The sequence below is a fragment of the Sinocyclocheilus grahami genome, unplaced genomic scaffold (assembly GCF_001515645.1).
Source record: "Sinocyclocheilus grahami isolate Dianchi unplaced genomic scaffold, SAMN03320097.WGS_v1.1 scaffold270.1, whole genome shotgun sequence".
Taxonomy (NCBI): domain Eukaryota; kingdom Metazoa; phylum Chordata; class Actinopteri; order Cypriniformes; family Cyprinidae; genus Sinocyclocheilus; species Sinocyclocheilus grahami.
In genome coordinates this window covers 2,191,614-2,207,556 of record NW_015505449.1, presented here as the reverse complement: position 1 = coordinate 2,207,556, position 15,943 = coordinate 2,191,614, and the positions used below count along the sequence as shown (strand labels likewise).

At 35.2% G+C, this 15,943-nt stretch overlaps 3 protein-coding genes across 5 annotated transcripts in view; 2 read left to right on the top strand and 1 right to left on the bottom strand.

Moving 5' to 3' along the window:
• Nucleotides 1–4,189, top strand: part of LOC107599708 (BTB/POZ domain-containing protein KCTD5-like) — an 11,111-nt gene extending 6,922 nt beyond the window's left edge. Inside the window, exons 4-7 of one of the 2 annotated variants that reach the window (XM_016291393.1) lie at nt 319–414; nt 544–654; nt 2,185–2,310; nt 3,257–4,189. In XM_016291393.1, coding sequence (XP_016146879.1) covers nt 319–414; nt 544–654; nt 2,185–2,310; nt 3,257–3,286 — 363 coding nt within the window. In that variant the 3' untranslated portion in view covers nt 3,287–4,189. The remainder of the gene's footprint in view (nt 1–318; nt 415–543; nt 655–2,184; nt 2,311–3,256) is intronic. The other variant, XM_016291394.1, reaches the window with a different exon arrangement.
• Nucleotides 4,190–5,921: 1,732 nt separating this feature from the next.
• On the top strand, nt 5,922–8,344 carry LOC107599751 (SUMO-conjugating enzyme UBC9-A-like). Of its 2 annotated transcripts, XM_016291431.1 has the most exons (7): nt 5,922–5,956; nt 6,043–6,191; nt 7,470–7,546; nt 7,725–7,808; nt 7,878–7,950; nt 8,025–8,134; nt 8,223–8,343. In XM_016291431.1, exons 3-7 carry the CDS (start codon nt 7,481–7,483, stop codon nt 8,316–8,318), a joined length of 429 nt encoding a protein of 142 aa, XP_016146917.1. In that variant the 5' UTR covers nt 5,922–5,956; nt 6,043–6,191; nt 7,470–7,480; the 3' UTR covers nt 8,319–8,343. The 2 variants fall into 2 exon arrangements, with proteins under 2 accessions (XP_016146917.1, XP_016146918.1); XM_016291432.1 differs by having other exon boundaries at nt 5,923–6,187; nt 7,468–7,546; nt 8,223–8,344.
• Nucleotides 8,345–11,011: 2,667 nt separating this feature from the next.
• Nucleotides 11,012–15,587, bottom strand: LOC107599750 (interleukin-9 receptor-like). Its single transcript, XM_016291430.1, has 9 exons — nt 15,554–15,587; nt 14,930–15,011; nt 13,759–13,879; nt 13,480–13,655; nt 13,262–13,401; nt 12,375–12,543; nt 12,162–12,279; nt 12,007–12,073; nt 11,012–11,327 (listed from the first exon to the last, which is right to left on the bottom strand). The coding sequence occupies exons 2-9, from the start codon at nt 14,997–14,999 to the stop codon at nt 11,037–11,039; spliced, it is 1,152 nt and encodes a 383-aa protein (XP_016146916.1). The 5' UTR covers nt 15,000–15,011; nt 15,554–15,587; the 3' UTR covers nt 11,012–11,036.
• Nucleotides 15,588–15,943: the final 356 nt, after the last annotated feature.

Genomic DNA, 15,943 nt, shown 5'->3' with positions numbered 1-15,943 from the left:
TGTATATATATATATATATATATATATATATATATATATATATATATGTGTGTGTGTGTGTGTGTGTGTGTGTGTGTATATAGGGAAACTGAGAAAACGAAATATTGTAAAAAGTCTGTAAAACATATCCACAGCTAATGTGATGAACTACATCTGTAGAAATAAAGTTTAATTCAGGCATAAACAGGCAGTAAGCAAATCCACATAAATATACATTTAATTAATTCATATTTAAATGACATTTTCTTTATTTACATGTGGCGTGTAAATGAAGGACGGATGTTTTACTTATTTCACCATCCTTGTGTCTGTTTTCAGTCACCGGTCAAGCATGTTTACAGAGTGTTACAGTGTCAAGAGGAAGAACTTACTCAGATGGTCTCGACCATGTCAGACGGATGGAAGTTTGAGCAGGTAAATCAAACCCGGCTTTATTTCATTTGATCATTCCAGCTCCACAACAATCAGAATCGCTCCCGCCGGTTCAGCTGACCTGCGGTGTGTAATGCAGGCCCTGCCTTACGCTCTGATTGGTTGTTGCAGCTTGTCAGTGTAGGTTATGGGCGGGCCCAGAAGTCAGAGTTTTTCCTGATTGTGTCTCGAGAGGTGAAGGGGGAGGAGTCAAGCCAAACTCACCCTGCCCACAGTGGAGAGGTGTGTCCAACGATCCCCTGTCCTCCCACTAACCACTGCATGCCGTCACAAATTTAATTTTCATTGCAATGGTCACAGTGAATGCTGTTGCCTACAGATGTGGGTGCTTTTGTTGGTGATGCACACGTATTCTGCATGTTTAGAAGTGTTACTGTGTTCATGTGTTTTTAACAAGGACCGAGTCATTGCATGCAAATGCATTACTGAGCATGTTGACAATTAAAATTTTTTATTTTTGTTAAAGGTATTGTTCACCTTAAAAATGACCATTTCAAAACCTGAATACTTTTCCAACTTTTTCAAATTCCAAATACTTTATTATTGCGATAATTTGTGCAATTTTCATACTGTTCACATACAATGAAAGTGAATGGGAATCAATGCCATTGAGCTCCAAAAATGACACAAAAAGCATAATAAAAGTCTGAGATCACAATTGAATCACAGTTGTTCTTGTTAATATTAAAAATATGACAAATGTTATGTTTCTATGAGCAGTCATCACTGATGTCAAACCTGCATTTGAATAAAGCAAACTCCAATGAGATTTGACAGTTACAGCAGGGGAAACATTTCCAATGACTTATGACTCCTAATCATTGCCATTTTTTTGGTGGACTGTCACTTTAAATGAATAGTTCACCTAAAAATGAAAATGCGTTTACCCTCATGCCATCCAAGATGTAGATTAGTTTGTTTCTTTATCAGAACAGATTTGTAGAAATGTAGCGTTACATCACTTGCTCACCAGTGAATGGGTGCCGTCAGAATGAGAGTCCAAACAGCTGATAAAAACATCACAATAATCCACAAGTAATCCACACCACTCCAGTCCAGCAGTTAACGTCTTGTGAAGTGAAAACCTGTGTGTTTGTAAGAAACAAACCCATCACTAAGATGTTTTAACTTTAAAATTTGACTTGAAACTTTTTTTGGGCCAAAATACAAGTCCATAATCCATAATAACACTTCCTCCAATGAAAAAGTCCATCTCCTCTTGTCCCCTCACATCAAAATCCACCCAAATATTTGTTTAGAACTGTTTTGGACTTTGGATATTTCTCTCCTAATTCAGACAAGGCAACTTTTTCACTGGAGACAGCAATATTATGTATAGAGGACTGGTATTTTAGCAACTTTCTAAAGTTAAAATATCATAATGATGGATTTGTTTCTTACAAACACGCAGCTTTTGGCTTCACAAGACATTAACTGCTGGACTGAAGTGGTGTGGATTGCTTGTGGATTATTGTGATGTTTTTATCAGCTGTTTGGACTCTCATTCTGACGGCACCCATTCACTGCAGAGGCTCCATTGGTGAGCAAGTGATGGGATGGAATGGGAAATTGCTCCAAATCTGTTCTGATGAAGAAACAAACATCTTGGATGGGCTGAGGGTGGTCAAATATTTAGCCAATTTAGATTTTGGGTGAACTATTCCTTTAACCATCTATAGTCATTCAATGAGAACAGTTGCTAATCTCTATCTGTTCCTCTCCGTTTCTGTCTCTCATTTGTGTTTTGTGTAGTTGGTCAGTATCGGATCCTCCTATAACTATGGTAGCGAAGATCAGGCGGAGTTCTTGTGTGTTGTTTCTAAGGAACTGCACAACCAATCATACAGCAGCAACTCTCAACCCAGTGAGAAAGCCAAGGTAAGCAGCATGTGTGATTGGCTGTGTTCTAAACGTATTACTAGCACACTGCTTACAGCATATTGCACATGGAATACTGAGTAATACTTATACACTTATACTAATACAAGTATGTGAAACAGTGTGGTTTTGACCTTATAACATTGGTCACATGTCCTCATTACAGTATGTTGAATTCTGTGGCGTCCACTCATACATTTTACAAACAAAATCAGTTATTTAGCATTATTGTGTAATAAATAAACAATAAATAAATAAAATCAGTCATTCAAATCATACTTTTGGTTTATTTTGGGAAGAGTAGTAACTGTAGGTTGTCTTGGATTATGCATGCAGAAAATCCACATATTATGCACAGTATGTACTAAGTTTGGGGACAGTATGTTTATTTTTTTAAGAAATGAATACTTTTAATCAGAAAGTACACATTAAATTGATCAAAAGCAGCAGTAAAGACATTTATAATGTTACAAAATATTTAAAATAAACAAATGCTGTTCTTTTGAACTTTCTATTCATCAAAGAATCTTGAATTCCCAGTTTTTACAAAAATATGAAGCAGCATAACTGATTTCAACCTTGATAATAATCAGAAATGTTTCTTGAGCAGTAAATCAGCATATTAGAATGATTTCTGAAGGATCACGTGACACTGAAGACTGGAGTAATGCTGCTGAAAATTCAGCTTTGATCACAGGAATAAATGACATTTTACAATATATTCACATGGAAAACAGTTATTTTGATTTGTAAAAATATTTCACAATATTGCTGATTTTACTATAGTTTTTGTTCTTTTGAACGGTAGTGTATATACTATAAGTCTTCAAGAATAGTATGTTATTCCAAACATGGCTGTTGTGTTTTAGGGTATTGGTGACAGTATCTTAGTGCAGATTAGTAATCTTTTGTCGTATTATGTAAATCCTCTGCTGTTTTCCCTCAGATTCTACAGGAACGCGGTTCTAGAATATGATTATCTAGAGCTGCCCATTTTTGAGACACATCAGTTCTTTCTAGAACATTCCATGAGCTTGTTCTCTTCACGCCTCAAGAGCACTGGACACCTGACGCACGCAAGCAGCACAAGAAGAGCATGTCCACTGTAATCCAGTCTTTATGGTGCCTGTTAATCCGAATTCAAACCGGGATGCTTGTTTGTTTTGATCTTCATGGATTCAGAGACTGATTTGGGAATCTCTGGACAGGATCTGGAGAACTGGACCAATGTCAATCTCAGGGATCAAAAGGAAATGGACACGTCGCTCTGAATCGCTGCCCACCTGTTAGCACAATCAGTTCAATGGACATTCATGGGCATACAGTGGGGTCCATAAGTGACAACACTTAAATTTCATACTTTTATCATTTAAAACGAACACTTTTCTTTACAAATCTCAGTATTTCGTTCATCTCCTTTTTTCTTTAATCGATGACATGAACAAAACCTGATGCTCTTGTTCTCCTGCATGATTTGCAATGTTTCAAAGAGCATCTTGAGCTTCAATAGAAGCAGGAAAATCTGAGCGTCTGTACAAAGAATCACACGATCAATGTCATCTATTTACTCACATTTGATTAGTCCCACAGACAATTAAATATTATGTCACAAAAAAAATCCCAGATTTTTATTGTGGTCTCAGATTTTTGGAACCCACTGTCCTATGAATTAAATATGCAACAATAAGGATTTTGAAAATCAGTACAAGTTTTGGTTGAGCACACATTTTTATGCAAGATTGTAGTCATATTTGTTAGTGTTGAGATTTTATCTGCACAAGGATTCAAAAGTCTGGGGATGGTAAGATTTTTCAATGTTTTTGTAAGTAGTCTCTGCATTAATTTGATGGAAAATACAGTAAAAACAGTAACATAGTTAATTATTATTGCAATTTTAAATAACTGTTTTCTACTGTAATATTTTGTAAAATGTAATTTATTCTTGTGATCAAAGCTGAATTTTCAGCATCATTACTCCAGTCTTCAGTGACACATGATCCTTTTAATATACTGATTTGCTGCTCAAGCAAATAAAAGCATTAATTTCTTGCAAAAAAAAAAATCTTACTGAGCCCAAACTTTTGAGTTAGTGTATATCTACTACACATTTTACTGGAAACCTGTATGTTTTTTTTTACTCCTTTTTTTGCTTTTGCACTACTGCTATTATTATTATTATCCAGAAAATATTTCAGAGGTACACTCTTAAAAATAAAGGTGCTTCAAAAGGTTCTTCAAGCGATGCCATAGAAGAACCATTTTTGGTTCCACAAAGAAGCATTCAGTCAAAGGTTCTTTAAAGAACCATCTCTTTCTTACCTTTTTATAATCTGAAGAACCTTCTTTCGCCACAAAGAACCTTTTGGGAAACAGAAAGGTTCTTCAGATGTTAAAGGTTCTTTATGGAACCATTTAGAAAAAAAGGTTCTTCTATGGCATCGTGAAGCACCTTTATTTTTAAGAGTGTATCCGTGAACTGCTGTTAAGAAATGTGTTAGTGTATCTTATTCTGAATCCTTGGCTGGACCTTAAAGGGAAGGAGCTTTTCTGTCTGTCCACCAAGAGCAGAGACGGGATATGTGAAGCATTTAAGTGACACCTTGCCTGATCATGCACATTTTGATATATATTATAAGGTAACAGAGTATGCGTTTGTATGTCATTTCGAAAATGCTAACCTGTACTGCAAAATCATGTTACAGTAACATCGAAGTAGCTGAATGTAGCAACACACATCCGCACACTTTTAAGATACAAATGCATTTTGAACAAATAGTCACGTGTCTGTGTTTTTACTGACATTATGAAAAAAAACAAAAATTTGTTGTTAAAACAAAAATTAAAACTATATATTAAAAATCATTTTTAATCTAAATAAAATGAACTTAAAAATATTGTTTGAAATTTTAAAAATAGTTAGCAATTTTGCTTTGGCAACTAACCGAAATAAATTTGTTGAAGCACTAAAATGACTAAAACTGAAATAAAAATAAAGCTAAATAGAAATTTTAACAACTAATAAAAATGACAGAAGCACATAGCAAAATGACTTAAACTAAAATTAAAATGAAAACAAAAATAAAAGCTACTTCAAAACATTAACAAATACTATAATAGCATTAAAAAAATATATTGAAATACCATTGATTGGAAATTCATGAGGCCAATATATTTACATGTATTATCTGTTTCCTCTCATTTCATTTAAACTATTCTAGATTAATTAAGCTCACTCAATTCTACATTCACTCCACCATGTGGTGACAAAAAAAATAAGTTTACAAAAATAAATTAATTGTTGGTAACAAAACAGTTGCTGGTCCCCAATGACTTCCATAGTTTGGAAAAAATAATATAGAAGTCAGTAGGAACTAAGGTATATTTTTAATATATATATTTTATTACATAGAATAGCCTGGAAACAGTATAAATGAAACCTGCCAGTTTACTAGCCATCAATGTTTCTTTAATACTGAATTCTGCATTTTGTTGATTAATTTATTTATATATTTGCCCTGATAGATAGATTGATTGATTTTATTCCGGTACTGTCCCTTTAAATGTTAGACGTCTAAAGGAATGCCTGCTCTAAATTGTTTCCACCAGGGTAAAGACAACGTCTCATTTTCCCAAACACATGGCGCCTGTAAGTCTAAGCTAAAATATCAACAACTGGATCGGTTGAACGGACGGCATTCGCCTTATTTCAACCGATCCCGAATTTTCCTGCAGGCGATTTGCGTGCCGTGCCGCCGGTCCTGATTAGACCGCTTCAGAACCGAATGTGTTTTCGGGAGGGAAACTTCACAGCTTCGGTTCCGAGTCAAACACGACTCGAGTAAGCGGGCCCAGAAGTCGAATAACACTGGGATACACAGCAGGTAAGGCGGTACGCTCGGTGTGTTCTTGTGCTTTGCCGGCCGGTACACGGTCGCTTCGGTTTTGTTCGGAATGGTTGCTGTGTGAACGCGAGCTCGCGAGCTTCTTTGTTCCAGCGCTCGACTCCATATTTATTGACATTTTATGACGTCATAATGTGGAGTTAAAATTCCATTATGTCGTAGTGTAGAACGAACTTCTTTTATGATGCTATTATGAGGACTTAAAAACCTGTATAACGACGCCATAATCTATCTCGTAAACATACTGTTGTGAGAGAATCCACTGTACAGCATAATCTATAGGCAATTAAAACCTTATTGTATCGTTGTAATAGGAAGTGAATAACCTCAGTTTTGATTGTGGTGTTTATGAAAAGTTGGTTGATTACATAGTGTGGCGTCAAATCTTAATTATGATGTCATACTGTAGATTTGATAACCAAGCAAAATTATATAAATGACTTCTGTAAATAGTGTTGTGGTAAAATGTGTTATGTAATGGGCTATTAATGCTAATGTCCACACACACACATTGTTACTCCTGAGATGTCCCAGGTCAAAAATGAACAATCTACAAAAAGTGTTATATAACACACTTGCTATAAAATGACCAAATATTGGATTCAATCTTATCAACTTGTTTTCTTTCATTTAGTACAGGTTTTGCATCTTTTTTTTTCTGGAACTGATTGATCTTGGGGCTCATTGATATGAGCTTATACACTTTAGTTTTTGAGTGAACATTGCCAAAATTATCCACAAATAATGCTTTTTTCCCTAGATAAATGAGGTCTGTGATCAATGTTTAGAGCTTGTATTATATTTACTATTATTTGAAGCACTTGCACAGTTTAACCTGAAGCTACCAGATCAGGAAAATTATTAATTTAATAACTCATGGTGAGTTATAACGGTTTAGTTTACATGGTTTTATATTCACCAACGTGTGTGTTATGCTTTATTACTGGTAGGAATTTCTTTGACGTATTCATTTTGCCTACCTGCAAAAAATTGCTTTAGCATGCAAAAAAAAAATCCTTATAAATGAAAATCCTTATAACATTTCTCATGTGAGTCTGTTACAGACAGGTTTATAAACTTTATATGATGGGCACTATAAGTGTTCTAAATATTAAATATTCTATAAATGATCTAACAATATTCCATAATATAAATATTCTATAAGAACTATAAATATTCTAGTTTCTAAATGTATTACACTTGCTTTCTCTTTTATTTATTTAGCATATACTCAGATAAATGTGTATTTCTCCATAGGATCAGTGGTCATGTCTGGCATTGCTCTGAGTCGACTTTCACAAGAGCGCAAAGCATGGCGGAAAGACCATCCATTCGTGAGTAACCCTTATATTCATGCAGTCCACACAACTATCAGTTTAATCCTGGGTACACTTAGAATTGCTCACTTCTGGATACATACTACAAAATAAACCTTTATTATGAACCCTATAACACATGTGCACTGTATCCTCTGTACTCGATTAGTGTTTTGTCTCGACCAAATGTCCCCAGGGCTTTGTTGCTGTGCCGATGAAGAACCCTGACGGTACCATGAATCTTATGAACTGGGAATGTGCTATTCCAGGAAAGAAGGGGGTAAGATTGTCCGTTTAAGCTTTAATTCGATTAATCCGCTGTAGCATCATGTGAGATCTCTCTCCCTAGACTCCATGGGAAGGAGGTCTGTTTAAGTTAAGGATGCTGTTTAAAGATGACTACCCATCATCACCCCCAAAATGTGAGCTTTGCACAGACATATTCAGTCCTTGCTGTCCAAAGCACACCTCATGAATGCTTGCTTCTCTTCCGTAGGTAAATTTGAGCCTCCGCTGTTCCATCCGAATGTTTATCCGTCAGGAACGGTGTGTCTTTCCATCCTAGAAGAGGATAAAGACTGGAGACCTGCCATTACCATTAAACAGGTCCATTGAAATTATTTTTCACTCTAGTCAGTTCTATTCTAGTGCGTTGTGTTCTAAAATACTCATCTTGCTGTTTTTTTTCCTTCAGATCCTGTTAGGGATTCAGGAGCTCCTAAATGAACCGAACATACAGGATCCGGCTCAGGCAGAGGCGTACACTATATACTGGTATGATAAACACTAGGGCTGCACGATATATCGAAATATCGCAATATGCATATCGCAAGGGCGTGCGATATCTGAATCATTTTAATAATAGGCTACTTAAATCAAAACGTTGCAAAAGGTCAAAGTTTTAGTTCGACGCATATAGCAGAGAATTGCTTGACGTTAAAAAGAGTTAAGTGCAATATGTTGCAGAAAACCACTCTTTGCCATCTCGTCTTGCTGTCTGACTCACACCTGAAGCGCGCGCGCGCACAAGCCGCATCTCACACAGCGTATCTTCCGTTCTGCACCGAGTTGATTCGTCTTTCGTATCTCCTCCTCCTTATGTTAGAACAGACACATACACACAGAATTATGTCAATAGTACCCGTCTCGACGATCATTCTCGTAAACGCAGTCGGTTATGTTTTAAATGAATGTAAACAGCTGAGAAAGAAATCGGATGTGTATCATTATACTGGATCCGTGCAGTCGGATTTAAAGGGACAGCAGCCTATAAATACCTGCTGCTGAATATGTCACTAATGTTAATCCAACAACAAAACAGCTATAACAAAGATTCATCTAAATTTAATTCATACAGTGAACACTATGCAGTGTTATTTTACACTTAATTATTAAATTTCTGTACCTGAATACTACTGTATTTTATCTATGCTTGTAAATTGTGTATTTGTTCTTTTTTCCCCCTTTTTCTTTCTTTTTTTACTGACTTGCCTTTAATCATGTTTGAACTTTCTCAGACTATAGTTTTTGCCGTGGTATATGAAGAAGTACTTAAAGTGTATGGAAAGCAAAGTTACAATGATATACAATTGTCATAAATGTCAAAGTTAATATTAAATTTTCTGATTTGTGACATTACTTTTTATGTACTGCTAAAACACTGCTGGTCACTTTCAGAAGTTGTAGTGAATGAGAAACAAATTGGTTATATAATTTTCATTTTTAAATATTTTAAAATATAATTGATGAATTGATTTGACACACTTTAAGCAATATCGTATCGCATATCGAATATCGCATTTTTTAACAAGGTATTGCATATCGCATTTTTCTTCAATATCGCACAGCCCTAATAAACACACGCTAAGAGTTAAAGTGCAATGAGTACAGTGCTGCAAGTGTTGTGTAGTTCCAAAATTTAGTCTGCATTTTAAAATAGAACCTCACAAGTGGTTAATTTGAAATGCTTCTCACGGGAACCAACAGAAATAGCACTCCTAATGCCAGCTGTATGAGAAACACAAAGCTAACAATATGGTAATCACAAGGAAGCACACACAAATATTGGGATTCCATATAAAAAAGAATAGAATATTGAACCCATTTCCACTACTTGAGTTAATATGAAACATTATGTTGGTTAAATGCCATAATTATTACTTTTTTTTGTCTACTTTTTGTCATAATTTTTATTATAATAATTTCTAATTATGTAAATTATGACATGAAAAGTAGAAATTAGGAGAAAAACGTTATCATGAGATTAAAAAGCCTAAATTATGAGTCAAAAAAATCAAATTTGATAAAAGGTCATGAGATTTTTTTCGCCCTTTTTTTATAATGACCGTGTTTCATAATTATGCTATTTATCTTTATTTGGACTTTTTGTGTCTTAATTAAGACTTTGTCAGTTTTGGCCTTTTAATAATAATCTTTACTTTTTATATCATCATTTTGACATGTTTCCTTCAAGGAAATTTTGACATGTTCAAATGTTACATTTGACATTTAGCAATTGGCAGATAATGTATGCATGGATATATTTGTTTATATATTAGTGCAAAAGCACATTACGTAATACGTGAAAATGAACTACATTTGTGAACTACATTCATTATTGTTCAAATTTAGCTTCATTTTCAATCTTGTGCCACATATACACTAACATTCAAAAGGGGATCAGTAAGATTTTTAAATGTTTTTTAAACTTTTATGCTCACCAAGGCTGCATTTATGTGATGAAAAATACAATAAATTTTTTACTTTTTCCACCTTTGTTTTAAACAGTCATTTTTTTTTCTCTTCAAATGTCTTATTATATACTATACACTTGATTTCTTTATTTTACATGATTTGTGGCTATTTGCGTAAATTGGGGTTCAGCTATTTAGTAGGATTTGCTTATTAAAGCAATTGGCAGATAATGTATGCATGGATATATTTGTTTATATATTAGTGCAAAAGCACATTACGTAATACGTGAAAATTAACTACATTTGTGAACTACATTCATTATTGTTCAAATTTAGCTTCATTTTCAATCTTGTGCCACATATACACTAACATTCAAAAGGGGATCAGTAAGATTTTTAAATGTTTTTTTAAACTTTTATGCTCACCAAGGCTGCATTTATGTGATGAAAAATACAATAAATAAAAAAACTGAAATATTGTGAGATATTACAATTTAAAATAACTGTTTTCCATTTGAATATATTGTAATTTATTCCTGTGATGCAAAGCTGAATTTTCAGCATCATTACTCCAGTCTTCAGTGTCACATGATCCTCCAGAAACCATTATAATACGCTGATCTGCTGCTCAAGAATGATCAATGTTGAACAAAGTTGTGGTGCTTAATATTTTTTACATTTTTTTCAGGATTCTTTAGTAAATAGGAAGTTTATTTGAAATATTTGTAACTTTTTTTTTTTTTTTACATTTCTTTGGAAAAAAATTAAAAATCCTATTGACCCCAAACTTTTGAACAGTAGTGTGCATACACATGTTAGACTGCATAAATGTGTGAATTGGAGAGTGTGCAGTAGTCCTCACTGCATGTGATGCTTCCTCTCTCAGTTGTTGCAAAATCGCGAATCCAGCAGCCTGAGTCGACCTCTGAGCCCACAGGAGACTGCGGCATGCTGGGAGACTCATTCTCGTGGATCTCTCCCAAATTCTCATAGTCTAAGGTGGAGGGTTGAGGGGGTGTGTCTGTGCTCTCTGTCAGAATGTCAATCTTGAGAGACTCCTCCCCCTGCATCACATCTCTCATCTTACCTGACAGCGTTGAACGGATCTGAAAATACACACACATACAGACCATTAACAGTCATATATTATATATATTATTAACTAAAAGATGGAAGCTTTTTACTTGTGCCGAAATAAACAGAACACCAACAGATCACACCCAAGACTTGAATTTAGATGCCAACAAAACGGCTTTACATTTAAGAAACATAAAATTCTTGAATTGTTTTCAAAATGAATTCTGTGCTCTTCAAATTCCCAAATGGGTTTGCAAAGTCAGACCATGTTTGATATCTTATATCTGATAAGACACCACAAAACCATATTTGATAGTCTTCTCATATCTGATTAGTAAGGTTTCCTATCATCATTTGACAGTGATGAAAAGATTAGTGTTATTTTAGTATTAATTACAAACTATTATAGCATTTATGAATTATCTTTTATTTTTCAGTTTTCATTTTAAATGAAAGTTTTAGTAATTTTGTTCGGTTTTAGGAATTTTAGTACTTCACCGTTTTGCATCTAATGTTTATATTATATGATTCGGTGTTTTGAGTAAATTATGTCATTCATAAAGAGATTCAATTGTTTCATTCTTGAATGAGTCTGCATATTTAAATGAATTGGCTGAGTGAATGATTCAGTGACTCGTTCATAAACCGCATCCGCACTTTTACATTTTACACTTGATTACATTTTTTATTTTTATTTTTTGGAATTACCTGAACATCTACATCCCAGTCTCTGAAATAAGGGGCTGGTGAAGGTATATAATTATTCTTCCTCCATCTACAATACAAACATCCATCATTTATTTACAAGAAAACAGATCAAAGAAATCAGATGTTTTCAGGATGCTGCAGATGATTTTTCAAACCTGGAGTATGGGATACAGAACAGAAGGACCAGCAGCAATGGCACTAACAGAAGATACCCAATAGAGAATAGGGAATAATTGTTTCCCACAGTAGGGAAAGATCCTCCTGGAGTCTCTTCTTAAACACACAAAATGAGATGAATCTTAATCACAGTATGTAATATTTACAGTTGCTTCTTAGCAGTTGTTTGAGTGTTCTGTAAACTGACTCACTGTGAATGTCCCCCGATCTCCAGTGTAACGCAGGGGTCCACAAACTCCACACGCCTTTATAATACACTTGATCTGGCCGCGATCTCACACGCACTGTGTAATTTGTGTGAGGTTCAAATCTAGACTCGTCCACATACACCTTCTGTTCAACAGCTTCTACCTCATACAGCTGAAACACAATCATTTGTCATATGGAACTTAAAGAACTTAAGAGCACTTTCAAAGAGCAACCTCAGATATTAGTGACAAATGAATTCAACTGGTGCAAAACGTGTAGCTTGACCATGATACTGGGTACTACTCAAACTGCGTATTAGTACTTCTCCCATGGTGTAAAATAGACACTTGTTGTGAGAAAGGGGTGTTAATAGAAATTAATTTAAAGTTGTAAGTTGTAAGGATCAGTTTTTGACTTTGGGTCTCAACAGTTGATGGTCAATGTGTTTTTGATTTATGGAAAAGGCAGCCTCAATTTTTTTTAAATATTGTTATTATTATATTAAATTAAAGAAACGCTTAATTTGTCAATTCAAAAAATATTTATTTCCATGTTTCAATTGCTAAAATAATAATGTATACCTTCATTTTATTTTAAGTGTCACTCCTTGCATGTCCTCAGAACTGGTTCGAGAAAGGGTTTGAAAATGTCATTTCAGAAAAAGAGCCAGCTATTACATTTTGATGCCTAAAGACTATAAATGGCTACTAAAATTTTTATTCTTTATTATAACATGTACTTGTGAATTATGCACAATAAAACCAGGAATGTTTGATGAAATAGTTCACCCAAAATCCGAAAAAAAAGAAAATAAGAAAAATAAAATTTAGAAGAATGAAAATAATATGGTGTTTTGAAGAATATCAAAACTTTTATAGCAAGCGCACACCTTGTGTTGACTGTAAATGCTGAGCTGGTACTGAAGGTCGGGTATGAAGAAACTGTCTGCGTCATATCCGCTCTGCCACTGGAAAAGAGCCCTGTCTTTTTCCCAGAGCAGTGACAGGTTAGACGGAGGGACGGGACGAACTACAACACACACACACATCAGTGAGCAGAACTGTGGTCTTGCTTGGCTCTGAAATGCGTGTAGCTACTTGCTCTTACTGTGTTTACTAGGCATGAAGTCAGCATCTAGCACGACGGAGAAGTTGTTGCCATGGTAACCGGAATGGAGGGAGATCCTGTAGCTCTCTACATCGTTGAAAACCACATGCGGTGATAAATCCAACTCGCATAGTAACGACTGTTCTCCCATCTTCAGTGTGCAGTCATAGTGCTCGCTACACAAAAACAGTCATTTACAAGCAAGCATGCAGGTGACTGTTTGGTAGTATATTCGTGATTTGACTGATGTGTGATTGCGATTCAGTGCAGTATTCTCACTCATATGTGCTGAACTGCAGCCAGTAGGATGATTCATTGCCCAGAGACTCAGCCGAGATGTTCAGAGAGCAGGTGATATTGGATAAATAATTACTGAGACACTCCAGACTATACTGATCACCTGAACACATTTTTATAGGCGACAAGTAATCACAATAAACGCAGTGCATATGCACATATTAATGTGTGTGTATATATATATATATACTGAACAAAATTATAAACGCAACACTTTTGTTTTTGCCCCCATTTTTCATGAGCTGAACTCAAAGATCTAAGACTTTTTCTATGTACACAAAAGGCCTATTTCTCTCAAATATTGTTTACAAATCTGTCTAAATCTGTGTTAGTGAGCACTTCTCCTTTGCCGAGATAATCCATCCACCTCACAGGTGTGGCATATCAAGATGCTGATTAGACAGCATGATTATTGCACAGGTATGCCTTAGGCTGGCCACAATAAAAGGCCACTCTAAAATGTGCAGTTTTACTGTATTGGGGGTCCGGGGGGGTCTGAAAACCAGTCAGTATCTGGTGTGACCACCATTTGCCTCACGCAGTGTAACACATCTCCTTCGCATAGAGTTGATCAGGTTGTTGATTGTGGCCTGTGGAATGTTGGTCCACTCCTCTTCAATGGCTGTGCGAAGTTGCTGGATATTGGCAGGAACTGGAACACGCTGTCGTATATGCCGATCCAGAGCATCCCAAACATGCTCAATGGGTGACATGTCCGGTGAGTATGCTGGCCATGCAAGAACTGGGATGTTTTCAGCTTCCAGGAATTGTGTACAGATCCTTGCAACATGGGGCCGTGGATTATCTCGGCAAAGGAGAAGTGCTCACTAACACAGATTTAGACAGATTTGTGAACAATATTTGAGAGAAATAGACCTTTTGTGTACATAGAAAAAGTCTTAGATCTTTGAGTTCAGCTCATGAAAAATAGAGGCAAAAACAAAAGTGTTGCGTTTATAATTTTGTTCAGTGTGTGTATATATATATATATATATATATATATATACCCCATACTGTATAAATGTATGTAAATATGTACTGTATATATATATATATAGTGCATATAATATATAATGCATATTTTACACACACACACACACATATATATGTGTGTGTGTATAATTAAAATAAAATAGAGAGTAGGAATTCTTACCCCAAGTTATAAAATTCACCAAAATATCAGAAAAACAAATCAATGTGAGGATGAAAGGAGAGCAATGCATGTTCTCTTTACCCTGTAACAAATAAAAATCAATAAAAGTGACAGATCTTATGTGTGTGTTAATTGTGACGTTGATTTGACATTTTCTGAAGCTTGGACAGTGACTATGAATGCAGTAAAAAAATACATTTTCAGTTTTTCCTTGCAGCTACCACACAGCATTACTTCACTGTGAATTTTAAATCATAATTCATTCAACAAAGCATTGAAAACATAGCAGGTTGAATGCAATTAAACTGAGCCCATTGCTGGACACTGCAATGACTGCCAGATTGTGATTGTCAATTTATCTGAATTCAAACGAAATCATTTCTGTTTACAAAGAGTCTGTGAACATAAACTTAATTTGCATGCTACTAAACTCTCACCTTCTACTGAGAATAGTGGGGCTTCTTTTATTTTAGCGCTATAAACTTAATTAGTATGGAAAGTACATCAGATACTACAAAAGAAAAAATGAAACCAATTTGCTTAACGAAAACTACAAACACACTTGGCAGAAATAAAAGCATGTGACGTGCTATTCACACGTAACAAAAGTGATTGAAAATCTACCTGCAGTTGCTGACTGTTGTTGCTTCTGGTTTCACACGCACGCACATGAAAAGAAAGCTTCAGTTGCGCACCTCTCTCTCTCTCTCTCTCTCTCTCTCTCTCTCTCTCTCCCTGTCACTGCACTGCCTGTTTTTTTGTCAGTCTTCTGATGAGACAGTCTATCAGTTATCCGATCTGTGATCTCTCTCATGATCTCCAATCTTTTCACAGTTAGGTATTCAGATCAGCAAATTCTCTGCCACGTTTCAGAAGATTACTAACCGATATCATCACACTTCTGCTGGATGCTTTAACTGCTTTGAGAACCTAAACAACTTCATATATGATCATTTTAACGTTTTTGCAGCTCCCTTCATTTTCTATTTAATTATGAACATCTGTCAAGTGTGT